The 21,825-nt window shown below is 42.3% G+C and overlaps 2 protein-coding genes across 2 annotated transcripts; both read right to left on the bottom strand.

The window, feature by feature from the left end:
• Positions 1–284: 284 nt before the first annotated feature.
• Positions 285–10,147, bottom strand: LOC138982371 (peptidoglycan-recognition protein SC2-like). Its single transcript, XM_070355631.1, has 6 exons — positions 10,041–10,147; positions 8,125–8,352; positions 7,742–7,808; positions 5,931–6,152; positions 5,578–5,691; positions 285–810 (listed from the first exon to the last, which is right to left on the bottom strand). The coding sequence occupies exons 1-6, from the start codon at positions 10,044–10,046 to the stop codon at positions 584–586; spliced, it is 864 nt and encodes a 287-aa protein (XP_070211732.1). The 5' UTR covers positions 10,047–10,147; the 3' UTR covers positions 285–583.
• A 4,521-nt stretch (positions 10,148–14,668) lies between these two features.
• LOC138982372 (peptidoglycan-recognition protein SC2-like) lies at positions 14,669–21,338 on the bottom strand. The gene is made up of 6 exons (XM_070355632.1): positions 21,212–21,338; positions 20,311–20,526; positions 17,747–17,792; positions 16,578–16,790; positions 15,787–15,900; positions 14,669–15,025 (listed from the first exon to the last, which is right to left on the bottom strand). Exons 1-6 carry the CDS (start codon positions 21,215–21,217, stop codon positions 14,802–14,804), a joined length of 819 nt encoding a protein of 272 aa, XP_070211733.1. The 5' UTR covers positions 21,218–21,338; the 3' UTR covers positions 14,669–14,801.
• Positions 21,339–21,825: the final 487 nt, after the last annotated feature.

A 21,825-nucleotide genomic window follows, 5' to 3' on the forward strand; every position in this document is an offset into this window, starting at 1 on the left:
TGTTGAGATAGTGTTGAAAATCAGTCGCTGCATCACATAAACATTGATGGGAGGGAAGGGCAGTGTGTCGGTAAGATTATCGTGTTTACCACAATTTCTGCTCAGTCGCGCCTGTCTATAACCATGACTATCCAGTTTGACATAGACCGAAACCGACACACAAACACGGAGATAAAGACAGCTAGCCTCGGACAGACAGACACATACTAACACGCACATACATATGTATACATATAAAGAAACATAGACAGACATACAGAAACATACACAGACATGAACTTAAAAACATTTTCCATTAATTTTAATGTATTCCATTTCATGGACAATAAACAAGATTAAAACATTTTCCATTTAATGCATTCATTTTAATGGACAATAAAGTCTTTGTTATTGTTATTGTGTGCATGCTTCTTGATGCAGTCAAAAACGTGTGTGTTATTAATATCCATTTTGAAAATTGATTTTAACTTTGAGAACCTATCAAAACATTGATTAAAACTTTTAATCCAAAAATAAGATGAAACTTCAGACTTCATGCCGTAACAAACTGCCGATTTCTTTGCAGAACGAACCCAAGGGCACTCTACCCGGCGTAGTGATTGGTGCCCGAAGCGTAGTGCGGCCAGGAGTGGATGAGGTTGTAGAATGCGGTGCCCGGGCACGCCGTGGTGCCCACATCACGGTGCCCTTTGAGGGTGTAGGAGGGGGAGATCTTGCCGTTGCTCAGCCCGCACTGGATCAGCTGCTTCACGGTGTTGAGGGCCGCCGTGTTGGGCACCTTGTTCGTGAAGTCGCCGATCACACAGATCGCTGAAAAATGTTACGTTTCAGTAAGAAATAAATGAAAATTAATAAATATATATAAATATATATTAATGAGACACCCATGGAAAGGCCTATAGACGAATTTGCCAAAATCATACGTAATGGTAGTGGTGGTATAGGCAGTGCATGCACCAGCTGATTGACAATCTGTGCCCGTATGCTTGTGGGGGAAGTTCGCGATAACTCCCGAAGTTTTGAGTGACATCGGAAGAACTTGCCTCACTTTCGTATGCATGGGCCGGAAGAAAGGCTTACTTCGAAGCAAAGCGAGGAAGTAATTGATGGTAGTTTGCGACAACTTCCTACGTTTTGAGCGACATCGGAAGTACATCCTCAATTTCGCATGCATGGGACGGAAAAAGTGCTTACTTTTGAAGCAAGCGAGGAAGTAAGTGAGGGTAATTGTACTACAGCGAAACCCAGGAGTAAACACGCTGCTTCCAAAGTTTCTCAGTGCAAAATACCAGGGCTTTTCTTCGGTTTTTCATAAAAAACCGATCTAACGCAAATGAAAGTCCCAAAGAGAGAAAATAGAAAGAAAAGTCGTATCTCGTGCGTGCATTTCGTGTAAATTTCCCTGAATACAAACCTGAGTTGCCAGCTTTGACTTTTGTTCGTTCTGGGTCACTGGCCACCACTCTTAAAATTTCATCCCCGCTTATAGGAGGGGGTGTTTCTATGTAAATGGGCGTCTTTGTGTGCATGTGTGAGTGTATGTTTGTGTGAGAGTGTGCGTGTGCGTGTGTGTGTGTGGGTGTGTGTGCGTGCGTGCGTGTGTAGGTGTGCATCTGTTCATTCATTCATTCGTTTGCAGTGCACGCGCGCACATGTGTGTGGGGGGGTGGGGGGTGGGGGGGGGGGTGGGGGGAGGGGGTGTGTTTGTGTGTGTGTGTGTGTGTGTGTGCGTGTGCGTGTGTGCGTGTGCGTGTGTGTGAAAGTGTTTGTATGCATTTGTGCGAGTGCCTGCCTGCCTGCCTGTGCGTGCGTGGGTGCGGGTATAATTGTGCGTTCGTTTGTGTGCGCGTGCGTGCGTGTGTGTGTGTGTGTGTGTGTGTGTATGTGTGTGTGTTTCGGATGAGACGAAACACTGAGGTCCCTTCGTGTACACTACATTGGGGTGTGCTCGTTAAAGATCCCACGATTGACAAAGGGGTCTTTTCTGGCAAAATTGTATAGGCAAAGATAAAAATGTCCATCAAATACCCGTGTGACTTGGAATAATAGGCCGTGAAAGGTAAATATGCGCCGAAATGGCTGCGATCTGCTGGCCGATGTGAATGCGTGATGTATTGTGTAAAAAAAATTCCATCTCACACGGCATAAATAAATCCCTGCGCCTTGAATATGTGCGCGATATAAATTGCATTAAAAAAATAAATAAAAAATACAAATCCCTGCGCTTAGAACTGTACCCACGGAATACGCGCGATATAAGCCTCATATTGATTGATTGATTGATTGTGTGTGTGTGTGTGTGTGTGTGTGTGTGTGTGTGTGTGTGTGTGTGTGTGTGTGTGTGTGTGTGTGTGTGTGTGTGTGTGTGTGTGTTCCGGCGACGGTGTGTGTGTGTGTGTGTGTGCACCCCCACCCCCCACCCCACACGCACACTATTATGAGCTGATTATTTGCGCCTCGATATTTTATTTATTTTCTTACGTTTTATGTTGTTTGTTGTGATTCACCACACCCGAGTTTTTCGAAATTGAGATAATAAAGTGTTCTATGTCAAACACACATGCACACACGCGCGTAGGATAAAAAAAATCCAATCTTGACTTTCAACTTTACATAAACATACATCCTGTTCACAATTAACGAGGACAAACATAATTTACTAACACCTAAGTACAACAATTTATCTTTTGTAAAATTTGGACACACATTTTTTCAATTAATATGAAAGTTACTGAACTTATCTTCTTTTCACTACACCTTATCTTGATTCCCCCCAAAACTTGAGTTCTGCCTTTTTAAATTGACCAGTAGCCCAAAACTTTCGCTCTAACCAAACAGTTTTACCGATACACAATCATTAAAAAAAAAATTTAAAAAAAAGAGGTTTAACATAACCGACTTCGCTACCACATAAACAAAAAAAGTTTTATTCTCCCCAACATTCTGGTCAACAAAATCATTATTACAGAGTCATTCAATTTCAACCGTCGCGATATAACCTTGAATGGTTGAAAACGACGTTAAACACCAAATAAAGAAAGAATTCAATTTCAAGACAATCAGCACAGCTTTGAACAGACCATTTCGTTCAACCAGTCAAAAACAACAACTATAGTAAAAGCTGCAGCGCGATCAACGTTCGCCCATTTACGAACTCGCGATGAGATTTGTTTCTTCTGGTCGCCAAGCCTACCGTTTACAAACGCATGCGCACTAATTGGGATTCCCCCAATTTCCTCGACCTTTACCTCAGGACTCTCGAAGCCACTACTTCGGCGTTCAAGTTAGCTCGTGCATACCGAGTAGCTGGCAACTTTGCTTCCAAAGTTCCCACTTTCAAAGTTAATTTCATCATTTATACGACGATATCGCATCTTTAAAGGTCCTTACCCATCTAAAAGAAACCTCCAACGCATGCTACAATTGCCTGACATTCTGGTTTTAAAGGCAGCTCATTGGGAAATGAGCTCAGACACAATATTGAAGACGTGAAATGCGTCAATCGAGCAACTGTCGTAACTTGGCTACAATGAGACGGTCGGCTACCTTGCACCATAGACACGAACTGTGACATTCTTGTTTAATTTAGGTGAAAAGCTTGAAACAGAGGGGCTTAAAACCGACAGTACGATCATTTACTGACCGAAAAAACCGTGCTCGAGTCATTCGGCGAAGGTGGTGAGCTTTCAAACTACCACGACTGAATAACTGATAACACATCTTTGCATAGAGATTTTTCTAGACGAGTAGCATAGTGCAGTGGTTACGGATTCGGAATTTCAATCCGACGCTCTGGGTTCAAGTGCCGCTGTGAGCTACACATTTTTTTATATTTTTTTTTTAATTAACCTTTTTCTTAATAGACCTCAGTTGCATTCAGACTGCAACAACCGGTTTTTGCCTCTGTGTTAATTTGTTTTAAACGCGTAAAGAAACTCCTATGCTTTCCCAAAAAAATCGAATCTTGACTTTTAACTGTACATAACCATGCATCGCCATCGTAATCAAAAATTAACGAGGGAAATCAAACACCGATGAACAGTATTGTCTTTTCTAAACTTCTTGACAGACATTTCCCCAATAAATAAGGAACAAGTCACTAAACTTAGTTATTTACGGTCTACTGCATAATGTTCTTCCTTTAAAACTTTACCAGTAACCCAAAGTTTCTCTATAACCAATCTATGTTTGTCCAACAGTTTTACCGATATAAAATTATTAAACACAAGTTCAACATACAGTAATTGTTGTACTTATTGTGAGAACAAAATTGGTTTTGTTTTTTGTTTTTTTGTGCCCCAAAATTATGTTCATTTGGAAATGCGTTGAGGATAAAGTGATTTGTAAATACAATATGATTATTAAAAATTACCGTAAAGGAAGTTTTTTGGGCGTGTTTAAAATACATTTAGAAATAGTCTTGTTAACGATATAGGTACATTTAAAGTAGAAAAATTAATATAAAAAGCAGAAAAAAAATAAAAGAAAAAAAGATCAATGAAGAGGGATACTCCCCACACACACACAAAAAAGGGTTGAAGCAAGCAGCTGAGATAAAAAATAAAAAAAAGCACAAAAAAAAGAAGAAGTTCAACATAATCATTTACTCTTCTCCTAACATTCAAGCCAACAAAGTCATTTGTCATAGGCAGTCATTCGATTCCAAGACAATCATCACAGGTTTAAACCGACCCTTTCGTTTAACCGTTCAAAAAACAACAGCAATAACGCTGTTAGTACTACAGCGCGCTCAACGTTCGCCTTTTTGAACTCGCGATGAGATTTGTTTCTTCTGGTGGCAAGCTTACCGTTAACAAACGCATGCGTACTAGTTAGGATTCCCCCAATTTTCGCGACCTTGACCGAATACTCTCGAAGTCACCACTCCGGCGTTCATGCATAGTGAACAGTTGGAAAGTTAAACTTCGGGAGTTCCCACTTCCGAAAGAGGCCTCTACTTCCAGTGTTGCTTTCCTCCTCATGCATACGGGCCCTGGAGGTGGACGATCCCACTCTACGATGCGAACGACTGTGCTAAAGCTAAAAGACACAGATACTCAACGCAACAAAAAGCACGGTACTTCAGCAATGACACTGTGGATTGCTCTAACATTTTCAGGATCTTATGCCTAACATACGCAAACATTCGGATCGTTACAGGTATTTTTTTCAGATGTGATGCAATGTTCCGGAAAGAGTTTTAACACCCGTCATAATATTGCTGACTTACATAGCACAAATTCTGGTGCATATAGACAAAAGATTGATACACATAGTGCCAACGTTTCAATAGACGATGTTCGGAAATAACTCTGTCGGGTCAGTTTGCATGGGTTGTGACAGAGTGAATACTCTTGATTTTTGACGTTCCAACGTGACATTATAGGCAAGGGGTGTGCCGAGTGAAACACGTGGACAAGGAGCCCGTGTTGAAAGCTTGCCTCACTAAAAGGAAGAGTATTCACTCTTTCGGCAACCCATACAAAGCCGACAGAGTGATTTCCGGAGTCCGTCTATTGAGTACGAGCACCATGAGGGTGCAGAGGAACAAGTTGACTTGACACACACAAGACCTACCGATGCCATTGTGGTTGTAGTTGAGAGTGTGAGCACCAATCTCTGTCCAGCCTCTGACTTCATACGCATTTCCGTCCTCCCCCACCATGAAGTTGTAGCCTAGGTCAGACCAACCTGCAAATATTCAGCACTTTGTCTTCATAGGAAGCACATGGTACAAATATGTTCACCTCAACAGCAACTTTAAAGCCGCACATAATAGTGTGCCTTGGGCAAGTGGAGTATAGGGCTACAAGGCTACACTTCCGGCAGACACAGACACAGCGACATCGGAAACAAAACACAGCCACCAACACCACACACACACACACACGCGCGCGCGCGCGCGAGCGCACACACACATACACATTTACCGTGTCCGTCCATGTACCAATCCTGGGCGACCCTGACTTTCTGCGAGCAGCTGTGCTGATCGAAACACTCCGCCCCCGCCCCCGAGTGGTGGATGAACACGTAGATGGGGGCTGCAGCCATGTCCCCCGTGTGATGTTTCGGGGCCCGGGCCCCCCAATCTGCCCTCCTCACGATGCGGGGACACCCGGGCAACTGCACATGATCGGTTGAGGTGGCGCCACCTGTAGATGAAACCGAACAAAAGTTTGGTTGATCTTCGATTGACAGGCTGATCTCTGCACGAACGCACGCACACACGCACGCACACACGCACGCACACACGCACGCATGCACTAACTCCCGAACACACACACACACACACACACACACACACACACACACACACTCACACAGAATCACACACACACGCATAGGAATATTGAGTAAGAAGAGGATGGGAGGCGGAGGACACAGTGAATGTTATAATGTTTTTGATATGTGAATTTGGAGTGTTGACAGTTTTAAAATGTATCTCAGTTTAATTCCAAATGATACAGTTTTTAGACCTTAACCAAAGTCTTACAACATGTCCTTACTGAAAAGCAAAGGATGAACACAGCTACCAATGTAGCATATTTGATATTATTTTGTTTGTCACAATAATCTTTGATGGTGATCTAGCTTTGGCACACTTTTTGATCATCTCATCACCCCGAAGTTCCCTGTTGCGGTGAATGCAAGGACGGCTGTCAAGGGTTTATTGTTCATGACCCGTCGTTTTCAGAGTAACCGACGACTCTTCTTTTGTGTCGACAGTTGTTGGCAGAAGCACCTCAAAATTTAGCTGAACTTCGTCCATGTTCACAATGCTGTCAGGTTCAATCAGATTATCGGACACAAATTTTGATGTGTAACTTTTGAACATGCAAATTTGTTCATCCAAATCCGAATGGATCTGTTTTAGCAGATTGTTGTTTTGGTTCGAACCCTACATTGCACTTAGTCTTCACCATCCATATAGCTTTGAGTCAACCTGGTGTGGTGGTAAGTCCGCGACATTACCAGCTCACTACAGTTGGATCCACTCAAGTTTTATTTCGAGCAAAGATTCTGCATGACGTGTTCTAAACAATTTGCGAGTCTTCTAACATGCATTCATTTTTGCGGTTTCCCGTCTTTTTTCCTTCCTTTAATTCGGCATTGCTTAATTTTTGGCATGATTGATGATGATTCGGCAAGCGATCGCAAGAAACTTTTCAGCGACAAAGATTTAAAAAACCAAAAACTTTTGGTCACGGATAAGCCGCAGGAGCCGAGTGGAGTACCGGGGTAAAACATATGCGCTTTGTCGTAAAACACAGTTGTTTTTAAAAAGAAGACTGAGAACAAAACAGAGAACAAGATCGATGCTGAATCGGTCTCGCATGACCCCCTGGGTTCTCGTGACAAGAAAAAACAAACAAACACAAAACAACAACAACCACAACAACAACAACAACAACAACAACGACGACGTCTCTGTGTCTGTCTCACTTTCCCTTTCAAAGTCTGTTGCTGCTTACAGGATCTAGGACAACAACAACAACAACAACAACAACAACAACAACAACAACAACAACAACAACAACAACAACAAGATAAGCTTAAATTCATGCTAATGCATGGACAGACAGCATGACAGAGTCGTGAGTTCTAGCTGGAAAAACACACCGTCACAGTTTTCAACCTTTTTAACTAGACAATGAGGCGATTGTTTGAACGCCCACGGCTGACCCTGTTGGGTTGACAGGGTGTAAAACAAGCATTGATCATCAAGGTAAAACCTACTGACCGCCACCGGTGTGAGTGCTGCCGCCACACGTTTTGGTCGTGAGCCACTTGGAAGCTGCCCACACACTCTGCAACACAGACAAGTGTTTTCATATGCGGTAAGCGCACTCTTCAAACTATGTGCATTCAACCACTATTCGTATTAGTTTTATGAACAGAGAATAATATCGATGCTGAATCGGTCTCGGATGACTCCCTACCACCCCCAATTTTAAACAAGAAACCCAACAACCAACCAACTCGTTGCTTTATAAATATAGTCAATAATGTTTGATCTCCATTGATTTGAAACGTCGTTGATGGGAGGCTTTGCTAGATCTTAGAGAGTCAAATACTCGTAATAATAGGAATCCTGATGATAATGGTAGCTGTGGTAAGTTTTACCTTGCCATTGTAGTCCAGATGATACCACGTGTAGTCTCCAGCGTGCACAGAGTCTCCATGATAAGTTAGACATTCGCCAGGGTACATCGTGTGCACAGTGTTATGGTTCGTTCCGGCGCCACTCCGAGCGTGCACGGCGACCGTGGCGCATGCGCACTGAGCAGCTTCAACATGGCGGCTTGTGGACAGGATCAGCAAGACAACTCCAAGAGAGACGTAAACCTGCCCCTGTGGAGAAATATGCAGGCTGCAGATATTAACAAGAGTTTTTTGATCAGTGGTCCAATAGCAATTAGTCTTTACGGTTATAATTACAGTACGTTGAAAAACTTCAAGTTCTAAGTTCTGTTTCAATTCAGTATTTCATGTATCACATACCCGTATCCCACTAAAGGTCTAATAACTATTGTATGAGAGGAATTTTAAGTCAGAGCTGTGCGTCCGTGCGTCCTATTCGCAACAGAGCGGCCAAAAAAGCGTAGACTACTAGAATTTTTGGGGAGGGGGTCCTGCGACGCACTAAACTTGAAAAGAGCGGGTCCCGGGACACAGTAAACTTAGTTTGTGTTTTAAAGCGTGCAGTCCGGCGGTACTGATGTAATCGTCTGTTAGATTCCAGACAGAATGGACAAGAATGTAGGCCTACACTTGGGTAGATTTCGAAGACGACAAAATTCTCTGTCCAAATCTGTACCGACGCAATTGTACGCCAAATAAAGCTTTTGTAAAGGAATCACAAAACTTCCAAAAGGCTTCCTGGTTGTAGGACCCTTTTAAATTCCGCTTAGGGTTTTCTTGGACCCCCTCAAAATTACAATTGGGCGTTACGGGACCCTCTAGGAAAAGCACCTGTGGCCAGAGAGCCCTGTGATCGTGGGAGTGTTAGTTAGCGACGTTCGTCTCAAACTGTGTGCAGGTCAGTCTTTGCACCAATCCCCCTTTTATTCCCGGGACGTCCCTCGGACAAAACGTTCAAATTTGTAGAGTAGATCAAGATTTATAACAAGATTTAAAGTAACAAGAGTGAAAAGACATGAGCTGTTTAGAACCTTCTGCATTTTTAGTGTGAAAGCTCGACCTCAACGAAACTAAACAGTGCCAAACAATTATGACAACAACTTTCGTACCCCAAGCATTCCGTCCCGTGTCGTTTCATTCACATTTTCTAGTCCATTTTTCTATAAGGCAGTCAACTTGGCTTTCTGACATACTTTTCGGATAAAAGATTTCTTTAACAGGGGTCATGAGATCGTGACCGCCGCTCAATAAGGTTACCCCAAAAACGACCTGACAAAAAAGTTAGGTACCAATTAAAACATAGACGAAACTTCAGAAAAGGAATAACTTTTATATACAAGGAGAAAGTCAAAACATTTTAACTAACTATGCAGAACATTTTTTTTTATTTTTTTTTTTTACTTTCTTGCTTATTTCTGGTGTTATGAAATTCCTAATAATGCAATGTCGATCGCATTTAGCGGTCAAAATCCCTCGCACGCGCGCGCGCGCGTGTGTGTGTGTGTGTGTGTGTGTGTGTGCATGCGTGCGTGGGTGCGTGCGTGCGTGTGTCTGAGTGTATTAGTGTGTGTACGATGTATCGAGATGGCCGATTTGTCCTTCGCTGGTAGACGACCGTGCCGAAGACATTGCATTTCTACTTTATATTTATTTTAAAACAAATGTATATCACAGTGATACTAGCTCTGATAAAAAAAGGGAAGTAAGCGCTCTTAATGCATACGACATGTGTAATAGAGTAAGTGAGAGTTATTCGGAACAAGTCTCCTGGCACCTGAGAGAATGAGAAGCATTGAAATGAACAAGCGACTTTCATCCTCTTACAATGATACTAGCTCATCTTTTCAGCATTTAAGATAGTGAAAAATCAATAGGCATATTGGAGAAAAATGTCTTACCTTCATGTCGTGTACAGGTCAAACTTAAAACTGACAGTTCAGAGCAGATAAAGGGGTTTTCTTCAGCAGGTACTACACCAGTGCTTTGCAAACTGGGCCAGTGTGTTTTTGTAAAAGGGGTTACTAGACAGCTATTCGGTAGCTTTCAATCACTGTGTGTATGTACAGATCACCTATACTGTGAGGTACACATGAAATGAAACAATCAATCCCCTCCCTCCCCCCCCTCCCCCCCCCCCCCCCCCGCCGCTTGTAACTTTGTAAGGGAAATCAAAATGTTTAACAGTCCTAAAAAAAACAAGTTTACAAAAGACTGACCGTTTACTTGCTTGCGTTTAACTGAGATAGACTTAAACGTAAAGATTTAAGTTTGAAACACGGAGACCACCGAGTAAACAACTGAATAGAAACAAACTTCAATCAGTCCGGCATAGCCAAATAGGTTGAAGGTAAGTTAAAAACCAACAACCCAACCCGATTCAACAAAACGCTTTGATTGCTTGCGGAGAGAGAGAGAGAGAGAGTGTGTGTGTGTGTGTGTGTGTGTGTGGTACTGAGTACTATTTTAGCTTGTATGTGTATGGATCAGCCCATGCTTGGATCAGCCCAAATACACCCACACACACACACACACACACACACACACACACACACTCGCACGAATCCACACGTACGCACACACGCATACACACACATATACACAAACATCAACACACACAACCACATACACACACACACACACACACACACACAAAACACACACACACACGCACACACACACACACACGCACACACACACACACACCCACACACACACATAAGAAGAAATTCAAGGATACATCTCTGCAACATGACACACACAAATTCACATTGACAAGCTAACTCACGGCGTCAGTTACTTTTGTCTGTTGTGTCTCTTATTTGTCCACTTTAAAGGTTGATAGGTCCAAGTTCTTTTGCTTTTGAATGTTTGGATTTGTCCTTTAAATTAACTTTTCAATAATTGAACTTTTCATGTTTTTTGACCATTTACATGTTAGAGATAACTTTGTAAGGCATTGTATGACTTTAAGTTAGTCTGTGCAGACTGCTGACCAACTATTTCCGGCTAAAGTTTGATCGAGAGATTGAATATAGGTGACCTGCGCAGTCAAAGGAACTCACGTACCAACAAAACACAATAGAAAAAAACTTTCTAAATCAATTAACAATTAAAAAACCAAGCTAAAACAACAACAACATCAACCACAAAAAGCAAAAAAGTTTTAAGCATTGGAACATTTAATTCGGGACAAAACCAACCATTCACAAGAACACTTCGACCTATTATCTTTAAAGTTGACAAACACTCTAAAGGTCAATCAATTGGGTCGAAGTTCTTCTGAATGTTTGTTTTTCTCCTGAATTAAACGTTCCAATAATGTAACCTTTCTTGATTTTGAAGTCACGTACAGATAAGCTACTGCGGGCGTCAAGAGTGAACACGTTCTCTCATTCTTTTAGTGAACAGAAAGTAAGTCAGTGAAAACATCCATGAAGTCCCGGTAACAACGCCAATTAAATGGTACTTTCGTGGATAAGGGACGGTAAAGAATACATACCTATGCTATGCAAATTCCATAAAGCACGAGTTGTTTCCCTTGGCATTTTCATCCGTCTCCTGGCTTCCGTTTCGCATTCATGAGTACCGGTACTTTGGGCAAATAAATTAAGGTTCACGAATGATCAGCATTATGCGTCTGTTTAAGCTCACGTTGTACTTGAAGTTCTGTCTCAAAATTTTGCTCATTGACATTATACGTTATTCGCGTTTTTCGCCAAAATTCCGTTTTACACAGCCCTGGTCAACGGGACAGAGGTCGAGATGTGTGTCAAATACCATGTTTTGGTCAAAAACACAAATACAATGTATGTATACTCTTAAAAAAAATGAAGGACCGGTCCTGAAATGTTCACAATCTTTAAAATATTCGCCAACCATCCAGCTGCCCACCGAGCCTGGTGCACTCACTATGTGAGATGGTTACGTCATCGTAGGGCTCAGTTCTTGTTTACAGATGGATCCTGCTGATGGACACATCAGAGTCTGGAGGCGTCGTAGAGAGCACTTTGCAGTTGGCGCTGTTCTAGAACGAAATCGTTTAATGGGGGGGGGGGGGGAGGGGGGGGGGTCTGTGATGGTCCGAGGAGAGATCACTTCACGTCGTAGGACATCCCACTAACGATTAGTGGAAGATTAACTAGTGATAGCTGCCAGGATAAGATTTTGCAGTGTTTTGTTGTAAGAAATACTACTGTTGTGAATTTGAAATCAGAGGGTTGTCTAGAGTAACAAGCTCTAGTGTTGTTTTTGCTGGCATGTTTGACGTGACATTTTCTGGAGACGGTCCTCGGTTCTTCATGAAAACAATACAGAAAAAATTAAATCATTTAACCTTGTCATTTTTTATAATGGCATGCGTTTGAAAAAGTGGTCCTTAACTGTTTTGAAGGGTATATGTATCCATTTTAGTTAGAACTTAATTTTTTTAATTTTTTTTAATTTTTTTAATTTTTTTTATAATGATTGAACGCACTGAACTGTATGTGCACTCCCTTTAGTCTGGACCTGTGGCCTAATAATGAGTTTTAGTCGGCCTCTGACGTCACATTGCTTAAACTGGGTTAAATCCAATGTTCAATCGATACTGACATAGTCTATCATAAAGGTCGGCTTGATTTAAACAGATTCGGGTTTCATCTTTTGAAAGATTGTGTGAGCGTGAATACGTTACGCACTCTTGATCCATCTTTTGAAAGATTGTGTGAGCGTGGAATACGTTACGCACTCTTGATCCATCTTGTGGACTCGGTGGCCGAGTGGTAACGCACTTGCGCTCGGAAGCGAGAGGTTGCGAGTTCGACCCTGGGTCAGGGCGTTAGCAATTTTCTACCCCCTTTCCTAACCTAGGTGGTGGGTTCAAGTGCTAGTCTTTCGGATGAGACGAAAAACCGAGGTCCCTTCGTGTACACTACATTGGGGTGTGCACGTTAAAGATCCCACGACTGGCAAAATTGTATAGGCATAGATAAAAAATGTCCACCAAAATACCCGTGTGACGTGGAATAATAGGCCGTGAAAAGTAGGATATGCGCCGAAATGGCTGCGATCTGCTGGCCGATGTGAATGCGTGATGTATTGTGTAAAAAAATTCCATCTCACACGGCATAAATAAATCCCTGCGCCTTGAATATGTGCGCGATATAAATTGCATAAAAATAAAAATAAAAATAAAAAATAAATCCCTGCGCTTAGAACTGTACCCACGGAATACGCGCGATATAAGCCTCATATTGATTGATTGATTGGAAGATTGTGTGAGCGTGAATACGTTACGCACTCTTGATCCATTTTTTGAAAGATTGTATGAGCGTGAATACGTTACGCACTCTTGATCCATCTTATGAAAGATTGTGTGAGCGTGAATACGTTACGCACTCTTGATCCATTTTTTGAAAGATTGTGTGAGCGTGAATACGTTATCAATCAATCAATCAATGAGTCTTATATCGCGCATATTCCGTGGGTACAGTTCTAGGCGCTCTGCAGTAATGCCGTGTGAGATGAAATTTTATACGGCCAGTAGATTGCAGCCATTTCGGCGCATATTTACCTTTCACGGCCTATTATTCCAAGTCACACGGGTATAGGTAGACAATTATTAACTGTGCCTAAGCAATTTTGCCAGGAAAGACCCTTTTGTCAATCGTGGGATCTTTAACGTGCACACCCAATGTAGTGTACACGGGGGGAGGTTCGGACACCGAAGAGAGTCTGCACACAAAGTTGACTCTGTGAAATAAATTTCCGCCGAACCTGGGATCGAACTCACGCTGACAGCGGCCAACTGAATACAAATCCAGCGCGCTACCAACTGAGCTATATCCCCGCCCCACGTTACGCACTTTTGATCCATTTTTTGAAACAGGGTTAAAAAATTTTTTTTTTATTCGGTCCTTAAAGCACTTCCCGGGTTGATAGGATCTCCTACCCCTGTTTTGGCTAAACCTCGACTTATAACATTAAGAGTTGTGCCGATACTTGAGAAGTTCGCGATAAACATTGCAGCGCAAAAACCCTCACGTGTTTGCAGGAAATGTTCCTCCCGGCGAGGTTTAGAACTTGTTGACAGAAACTAAATTTTTACAAATATCAAGATTTGTTTTGTGTGCGATTTTTGTCGTACAGAAGCTTGTCATTGAACTGTGAGGTGCCAACGACTGTGCGAAGGCGGAATCTGAAAGTTCAAGAGTGCGTGACGTTTTAACAATTTGAGTGTGTGAGTGTGTTGTTTTATGAAAGCTTGATTTTGAACTGTGATGTGTGTATGAAGACGATATTTAAAAGCACAAGAGTGGATGATAGCTCTGCTTGGCCGTTTGTGGAAAGAAGAAGAAACAAAAAACCCAGCCACAACAACAGAAATGACCCAAAAAACAACAAAACCAAAAACAACGGAAGCAAGAACACAAAAACGCATTCTCACAGTCCAAATGAACAATAAACAAATAACAACAAGAAGGTTGAGACAGAGAGAAAGGGGAACATGGGTGTGAAGGGCGGCTGACGTTACAGAGATAAAACGCAATCTGTGAACCATAGTTTATTTCCGAACGTAAGTCCACACATTTTGTCTGCGTCGGCGCATCAAGCACCCAAATGATTCTAGCACCCTCATCTTTGTAACTGATCCCTTCGCGCCCAAAAGACTGGAGAGGCCTCTACCCGAAGTGCTTGGTGCCCGAAGCGTAGTGCGACCAGGAGTGGATGAGGTTGTAGAATGCGGTGCCCGGGCACGCCGTGGCGCCCACGTCACGGTGCCCTTTGAGGGTGTAGGAGGGGGAGATGTGGTGGTTCTTCAGTCCACACTCTATCAGCTGCTTCACGGTGTTGAGGGCCGCCGCGTTAGGCACGTGACTCGTGAAGTCACCGATGACGCAAATTGCTAAAACACACACACACGGTCACGTGAAATACTGCGAATTACTGTGAATGACTCAGAAAGACTCTGGTTTGACTTTCATCCTATTTTCTTAGCAGAACTTGACCAAAAGCGAGGCCTTTACTACCTCGCCCCCTGGTGTGGCAGTGGCGGATTTAGGGGGGGGGGCGAAGGGGGCCCGGGCGAAAAAGAGAGAGAGAGAGAGAGAGAGAGAGAGAGAGAGAGAGAGAGAGAGAGAGAGAGATGATTAAATGACAGTTTCTGAGCTCAGGTGGCCCTAGATTGCAGCATTTTGCTTCCTTGAAAAACAAAATTCCGGGGGGGGGGGGCATGCCCCCGGACCCCCTCAGCATGTTCGGGCGCTTCGCGCACTCAATTAGGGCGCTCTGCGCCCTCAATTCAGGCGCTTCGCGCCTTCAAGTTTGCGCAAAAAAGTTTATTAAGATCCTGGATCCGCCCTTGTGTGGCATTCCCTTCAGACAGATGCCACGAGGCAAACGGGACCAGAACATTTCTTTGTTGTATTCGCTACTGTTAAAACTTCCATTGCAATATGATTTGTAAAGTAAAAGAACATACTCTCTGTTTCTTATTACATCGAATGCTTTGGCAATAATGATTAGAACGACATAAAGTACAAGGAAGGCGGCAGAGATTGTTGACGAAATCCAACAATATTACGAGTGGAGGAATTTAAAGGTGGATGATAGATAAGAAGATTGGGAAAAAAATACAGATTGATATATGTATGAAGAGTAAGTTACCAATGCCGTTTGAGTTGTAACCCTTGGTGTGAGCGCCGATTTCCTTCCAGCCTCTGGCTTCATAAGCATTCCCGTCCTCTCCCACCACGAAGTTGTAGCCGATGTCGGACCAGCCTGTATCACACGGTTTATCCGTATCACAAGGTTTATCCAAAGCTTACATGTATGCTGAATTAGTTTAATTCTTGACCTTCAGTCAGTGGAGTATCACGTCACTAACTATGCTTTGTTTTGAGGTTTGCCAGTTTAAGCAGTTAGAGAGTGTTTAGTCTCCAGCGCATTGTTGCTTGTGAGCCGATTTTAATTAAACAAGTCGCATGAAGCGAAGTTACTACATTTAGTCAATCTGACGAACTCACAGAGTGAAATTAACAGACTGCATTTTTTTCACCAAAACATTATTGCGCTGAATATGTGCACGTAAAAACCGTGCAGAAATTGACAGGCCAGTATTACCAGCATATAGTCAAAACTTGACTAAATGTAAAAACAATTGCGTGTCGGCCCTAAAGTATCCTGTCATGTACAAATCGTATAAAACGTCGAGTCAGCTAATACATTGGTCAGAATTGACCGTGTTTATTCATACGGTAGTTATGGTAGCCCTGACTTTCAAGATAGAGGGCATACAAAACTTGAAACAAGAACCAAAACAGGATTTATACATGTGTGTATACATATAAACGTACCTAACCTGGTTACTGGTGTGTTTTCTTTTTATTTCAATGTGTGTCGGCTCTGAATTACCCTTTGGGGCATAAACAAATTCAAAGCAACTTTCAATCCACTACCATGTCCATCCATGTGGTAGTTCTGGTAGCCCTTGACTTTCTGGATACAGCTGGCCTTGTCGTGACAGCCAGGGCCCGTGCCGTGATGGATGAAGACGTAGATGGGCAGAGCGCCCATGTTGCCGGGGGCGTGTTTGGGGGCTCTGGCCCCCCACTCTGCTCTCGACACGATGTGAGGGCAGCCTGCCAGCTGAGTGCCACCGTGGGAACTGCCTGAAACCGAACATAGAGAACACTTCTTTTTCTGCTGTTTTGCGAGCTGCTACTGCGACGTGCAGTTGTGTTTGTTTGTTTATGCAAATCGAGTATGGTCGCCCCCCCCCCTCCCCCACCATCACCACCACTATTTAGGCAGTCATAGTCCGTTTTCGGGGGGATGTATGCATCATGTTTGTATAACCCAACGTACTCTGACAAAGATTTTAGGATCTTTCCCGTGCGTATTTTGGTCTTGTGCTTATGCGTACAGACGAAGGGAAATAACACCCCCACACCCCACACCCCCCCACACACACACACACACAAGAAAATAAGAGAAAGAAACATGTAAGCACATCGCCATCCGGTCAAGCAGAATGGCCGATAGACACAGAGGAGGTTCAGAGGGGAAAAGAGATTGCTTGAGATTCTTGGGTGATAGTCATGGAAGACTAGAGGAGAGTAAACGTGCTGGTTGATGTTGTTATGTCTGTTCGGTTTGGAAAAAAAACCACCTCAGCCTCCCATTGACAGTTTGCAGTTTTTGAGGTAAAAAAAAAAAAAGGCAAAAATTAGGAATTAATTTCGTTACAGATGTACTTGCATTTTTTAAAATTTAATCAGCGGTTTGTAGTTAGAATTCAAATGTTATGGAGTGCTGTACCTAAGGGGAACGATAAGGCCAAACAAAAATATATGTTGGTTTATGGTAACATGACCAACAAAAATAGGGTCGGTAGGTCGGCTTTTTAAAAATAAAAAAATAAAAATGTTTAGTCTCGGCATGGTTGTTTTTTTGTGGTTTGTTTTTGAGAAATGGAAAAAAAAGTTTTAGGGTCGGCGGAAAAAAATAGGGTCGGTCGGGTTACCCTAAACCAACATATATTTTTGTTTGGCCTAAATTGTAAATCCAGTGGAGAGTAAATAAACAGTGTAGTTCCCCAAGAGTTAGTGTATAAAATCATACTCACTGCCGCAAGCTTTCAATGTCAGCCAACCTGAAGCTGCCCATCCACTCTAAAAAATCCAAACAAAAACACAAACAAACAACAACAACAGAAAGGCAAACGGAAGAAGTAATGTACATATAAGTTCCATTTCAAACGGCAGAAATTAATATGTAAGCGCCTAGGGCTATATCTAGATTAGGCGCATAAAAATGATCACAATAATAATATGTTCCCACTGATTGTTCTTTTCCATCATTTCAGCCAATCAGTGAAAAAGACCTTAAATCCATTATTCTGAAGTCCAAACCAACAACTTGTCCACTTGATGCCATACCCACACCACTGCTTTTTGAGAATCTTGATGTGTTGTTGCCAACTCTTACTCAAATTGTCAATGATAGCCTGTTATCTGGTGTTTTTCCATCATTGTTCAAAACTGCACTTGTCAAACCACTTCTCAAAAAACCTAGTCTTGATGTCAATATTTTGAAGAATTATCGTCCTGTATCTAACTTATCATTCTTGTCCAAAGTTTTTGATAAGGTAGTTTTGAAGCAGCTGTTGTCATATTTGAACACCCATGATTTGATCTCGCACTCTCAGTCCGCTTATCGCCCTTCTCACTGTACTGAAACAGCCCTACTTAAAGTAATCAGTGACATTCTGTCTGCTCTGGATGGTGGTGATGTGTCAGTGCTTACCCTACTTGACCTTTCTGCAGCGTTCGACACGATTGACCATGTCACGCTTCTCCATAGACTTCAGACTCTGTACGGCATATCCGGTCCACCGCTAGCATGGCTTGAGTCCTATCTCATTGGCAGGACTCAGGCTGTGCTTGTCGATGGCCAGATGTCTGCTCCAACCCCACTTTCTTTCGGCGTTCCTCAAGGTTCAGTACTCGGTCCTATTCTTTTCATCATGTACACTAAGCCCCTCTCCACACTGATTCAAAACCATTCTGTTTTAAATCAGTCTTTTGCTGATGACACCCAGCTGTATAAACCCAGTCCCCCTGCAGAGACACATTCCGCCATCCAGACCATTCAGACATGCATCACTGATGTTAAATCTTGGATGGTCGATAACAAACTCAAGCTGAAGTCTTACTGTGCAAAAAGAAGAACACTACATTTCCCTCTCCCCAACCTGTTTCTGTTCAAATAGGCAATACCGACATTCTTTTCTCACCATCAGCTAGAAACCTTGGATTCACCCTTTCATCTGACATGACCCTTAACAAACATATATCTTTAGTCTGTAGAGCAGCTTATTTTGAGCTTCGTAAGATCAGCACCATTCGCCACACACTCTCCTCTCAAACAACTAACACTCTTGTCTGTGCCTTTGTTCTTTCTAAACTTGACTACTGCAATTCTCTTCTCTCTGGCTGTCCTCTGTACCTCCTGCATAAACTACAAAAAGTCCAAAACTCGGCAGCACGCCGGCCTCATTCTCAAAGCACGAAAACGAGATCACGCAACAGCACTTCTTCACACACTGCACTGGTTACCTTGTATTCAAGCCCGCATTGACTACAAACTGTCCACCCTCTGCTTTAACTTCTTTTCTGGCTCGTCTCCTGCTGACTTCTCTGAACTCCTCACCGTCTATTCTCCAGCAAGACAACTCCGTGCCTCTTCTGACTGTCGCATCCTTACCATTCCACACACCAAAACCAAAACATACGGACAACGCACTTTTACTTTCTGCGCACCCACACAATGGAATTCTCTCCCCTTTCAAATCCGCCACTCTCAGTCACCCCAAGCATTCAAACGAGCACTTAAAACGCACCTCTTCAAGAAATACAACCCCTGATTTTGTTTTCTCAGTCCATCAGTAGGCTACATGTAGTGTATTTGTTGTTTTTAGTGATAATGTATATAAACATCCAGGACTGTTTTCAGCATTGTTGATAACATGTTCTGTTTGATTAAGGGTATTCAGCTGGTATTTCCTTGTTTTTTACTACCTATTTTATTAATGTTTTTATTACTTAGTTAGTGGAAGAATCTTTTGTAATGTATGTTTGATGGTGTATGCTTTTAATTAAGCGTTGTTGACTATGAATGTAGATGTAAATGCTTGTATAACTGTGTTTTAATTTTAAATGTGTCAAGCGCAAAGAGCATAATTGTAAAGTTATGATGTTGCGCTATATAAATGCTCATTTATTATTATTATTATTATTATTATTATTAATAATAATAAGTATCTGTTAAAGAATTTAGCACAAAAAAAGGAAAGACAAAGACGTCTTTTCTGTTTTGTCACATCTCTTCTTTTGAGCCTCAAAATCTAAATCACTTTCGCACTGAGCCAACGATACCAAAAGTGTTTGAAAGAAAAAACCCGGAACGTAGTCTACATTTATTGTTTATATGATTACTAGCAGTCAGGACCCGGCTTCACCCGGAAGTTAGCATATGCATTTGTTCCATAATTATGATTATAACATTTAGCCTTCCTCTAGAGGAAGACTGACGACATGGTGAAACTGTCTCTGTCTGGGTAATCTTTTGTTAATTACCAGTAATGACTTTCTTATTATTGTTTTTTCTTGTATTACATAATTATACTACCTTGCCATGAAAGTCGAGGTGGTACCAGACCATGGTGCCCACGTGTGTGGAGTCCCCGTGGTAGGGCAGACAGTCCCCGGGCGCCATGGTGTGAAGGATGCCGTGGCTCGTGCCCGCTCCGGACCGCACGTGCAGGTTGCCAGTCGCGCATGCGCACTCGGCTGCGTCAGCATGGCGACTGTCAGCCAGCAGCAGACCCAGAACGACGACGAACAACTGAAGAATAACTAGAAGTTAGCGGATCATGAAAAATGCGAGCTTTATGAGACCATTATTTTTAATATTCACTGAGACGAAGTGTGTAACCTATTTATTCCTCCTTTCCTCAGTTTTCACAGAAAAGAGGTGTTTTTGTAACACAGTTTGATCGAATCATGATCATTGTCAACCTACCTGCGCAGGAAGGTGATGAAAATAATGCGCTGCCTGTTGTATAGTTCCATGAAAATCATTCTGGTAACATTTCATAGCAGTTTCTTTGGTTTAGAATAAAATCAAGTTCACATTTATGTTGTGGATCTGCTGTTGCGGTAAAGACAGATACTTCTGGGTTTTTTCTTCATGTTTTAGTATTGCTCAGGAAATGTTCTCCGTCGTATTGAGTAGCAGACGAACTTAAGCCCCCGTGTATTACTGTTTGAAGTTCGGTCTTCTGAGGCAAAACCGCTTTATTTTTGGGGAAATGAAGTGATGTGTGTAAATTTTGTGTTATTTACTAGGGTGTTCAGGCAAGAACAAACAACAACCATCAAGCTAAGACGAAGACAAAACAAGCTAAAACGAAACATAAAAAACTATTAATGCGCGAGAACTTGTGATTTGAGCAAGTTTGCATTTAAAAAAAGTAAATCGACGTAGTTGTGAGAAAAGAATTTTGCTCTAACATTTCAATGAGCCTTACCTTCATACTCTAGAGAAAATCGCAAAACACCTGTAGTTCTGTCTGCTGCATATATTTATTTCTGGTTGTGTGTTTTTTCTCTTATACTGCAAGGTCAAACCTTATCTTGTTTATCAAGGGGAATAGCGTATTTGTGAAACTTCGCAAACACGTTACAGTCAACATCACAACACCTGCTAACCGACATTTGAGTCAAATTGGCCCAGCTGATAGTGAACAAGGCACGATGTATGCAAAATCATGCCATGTCTCATTTTTAGTCACCTTTACATTAATCGCTTGTGCCCTTGAAAGGCGAATAATACATCCCCCCCCCCTCCCCTTTGTGCGTGTGAAATGGGAGCGGATGGAGGGTTGGTAGGTTAAGGTCGAGAGACGTCGTCGACACATTATTCTATTTAAAACCACTGTCCTTCCCGTGTAAAAGATGTGGGTCTATGATCTGCCAAGGCGTTTTACATTGAAAAAGATCGTCCCTTCATTTGGACACATACCAAAAATTAACATTCGGACAAGTGAGTTTTTTTACCAATCAATTTATTTAAGATGATTACCGCAGTGTCCGTTCAGAAATTATTTTGTTACAAAAATTGCACTTTGCAAAGAAAGCAGGC

The sequence above is a fragment of the Littorina saxatilis genome, linkage group LG12 (assembly GCF_037325665.1).
Source record: "Littorina saxatilis isolate snail1 linkage group LG12, US_GU_Lsax_2.0, whole genome shotgun sequence".
NCBI lineage: Eukaryota > Metazoa > Mollusca > Gastropoda > Littorinimorpha > Littorinidae > Littorina > Littorina saxatilis.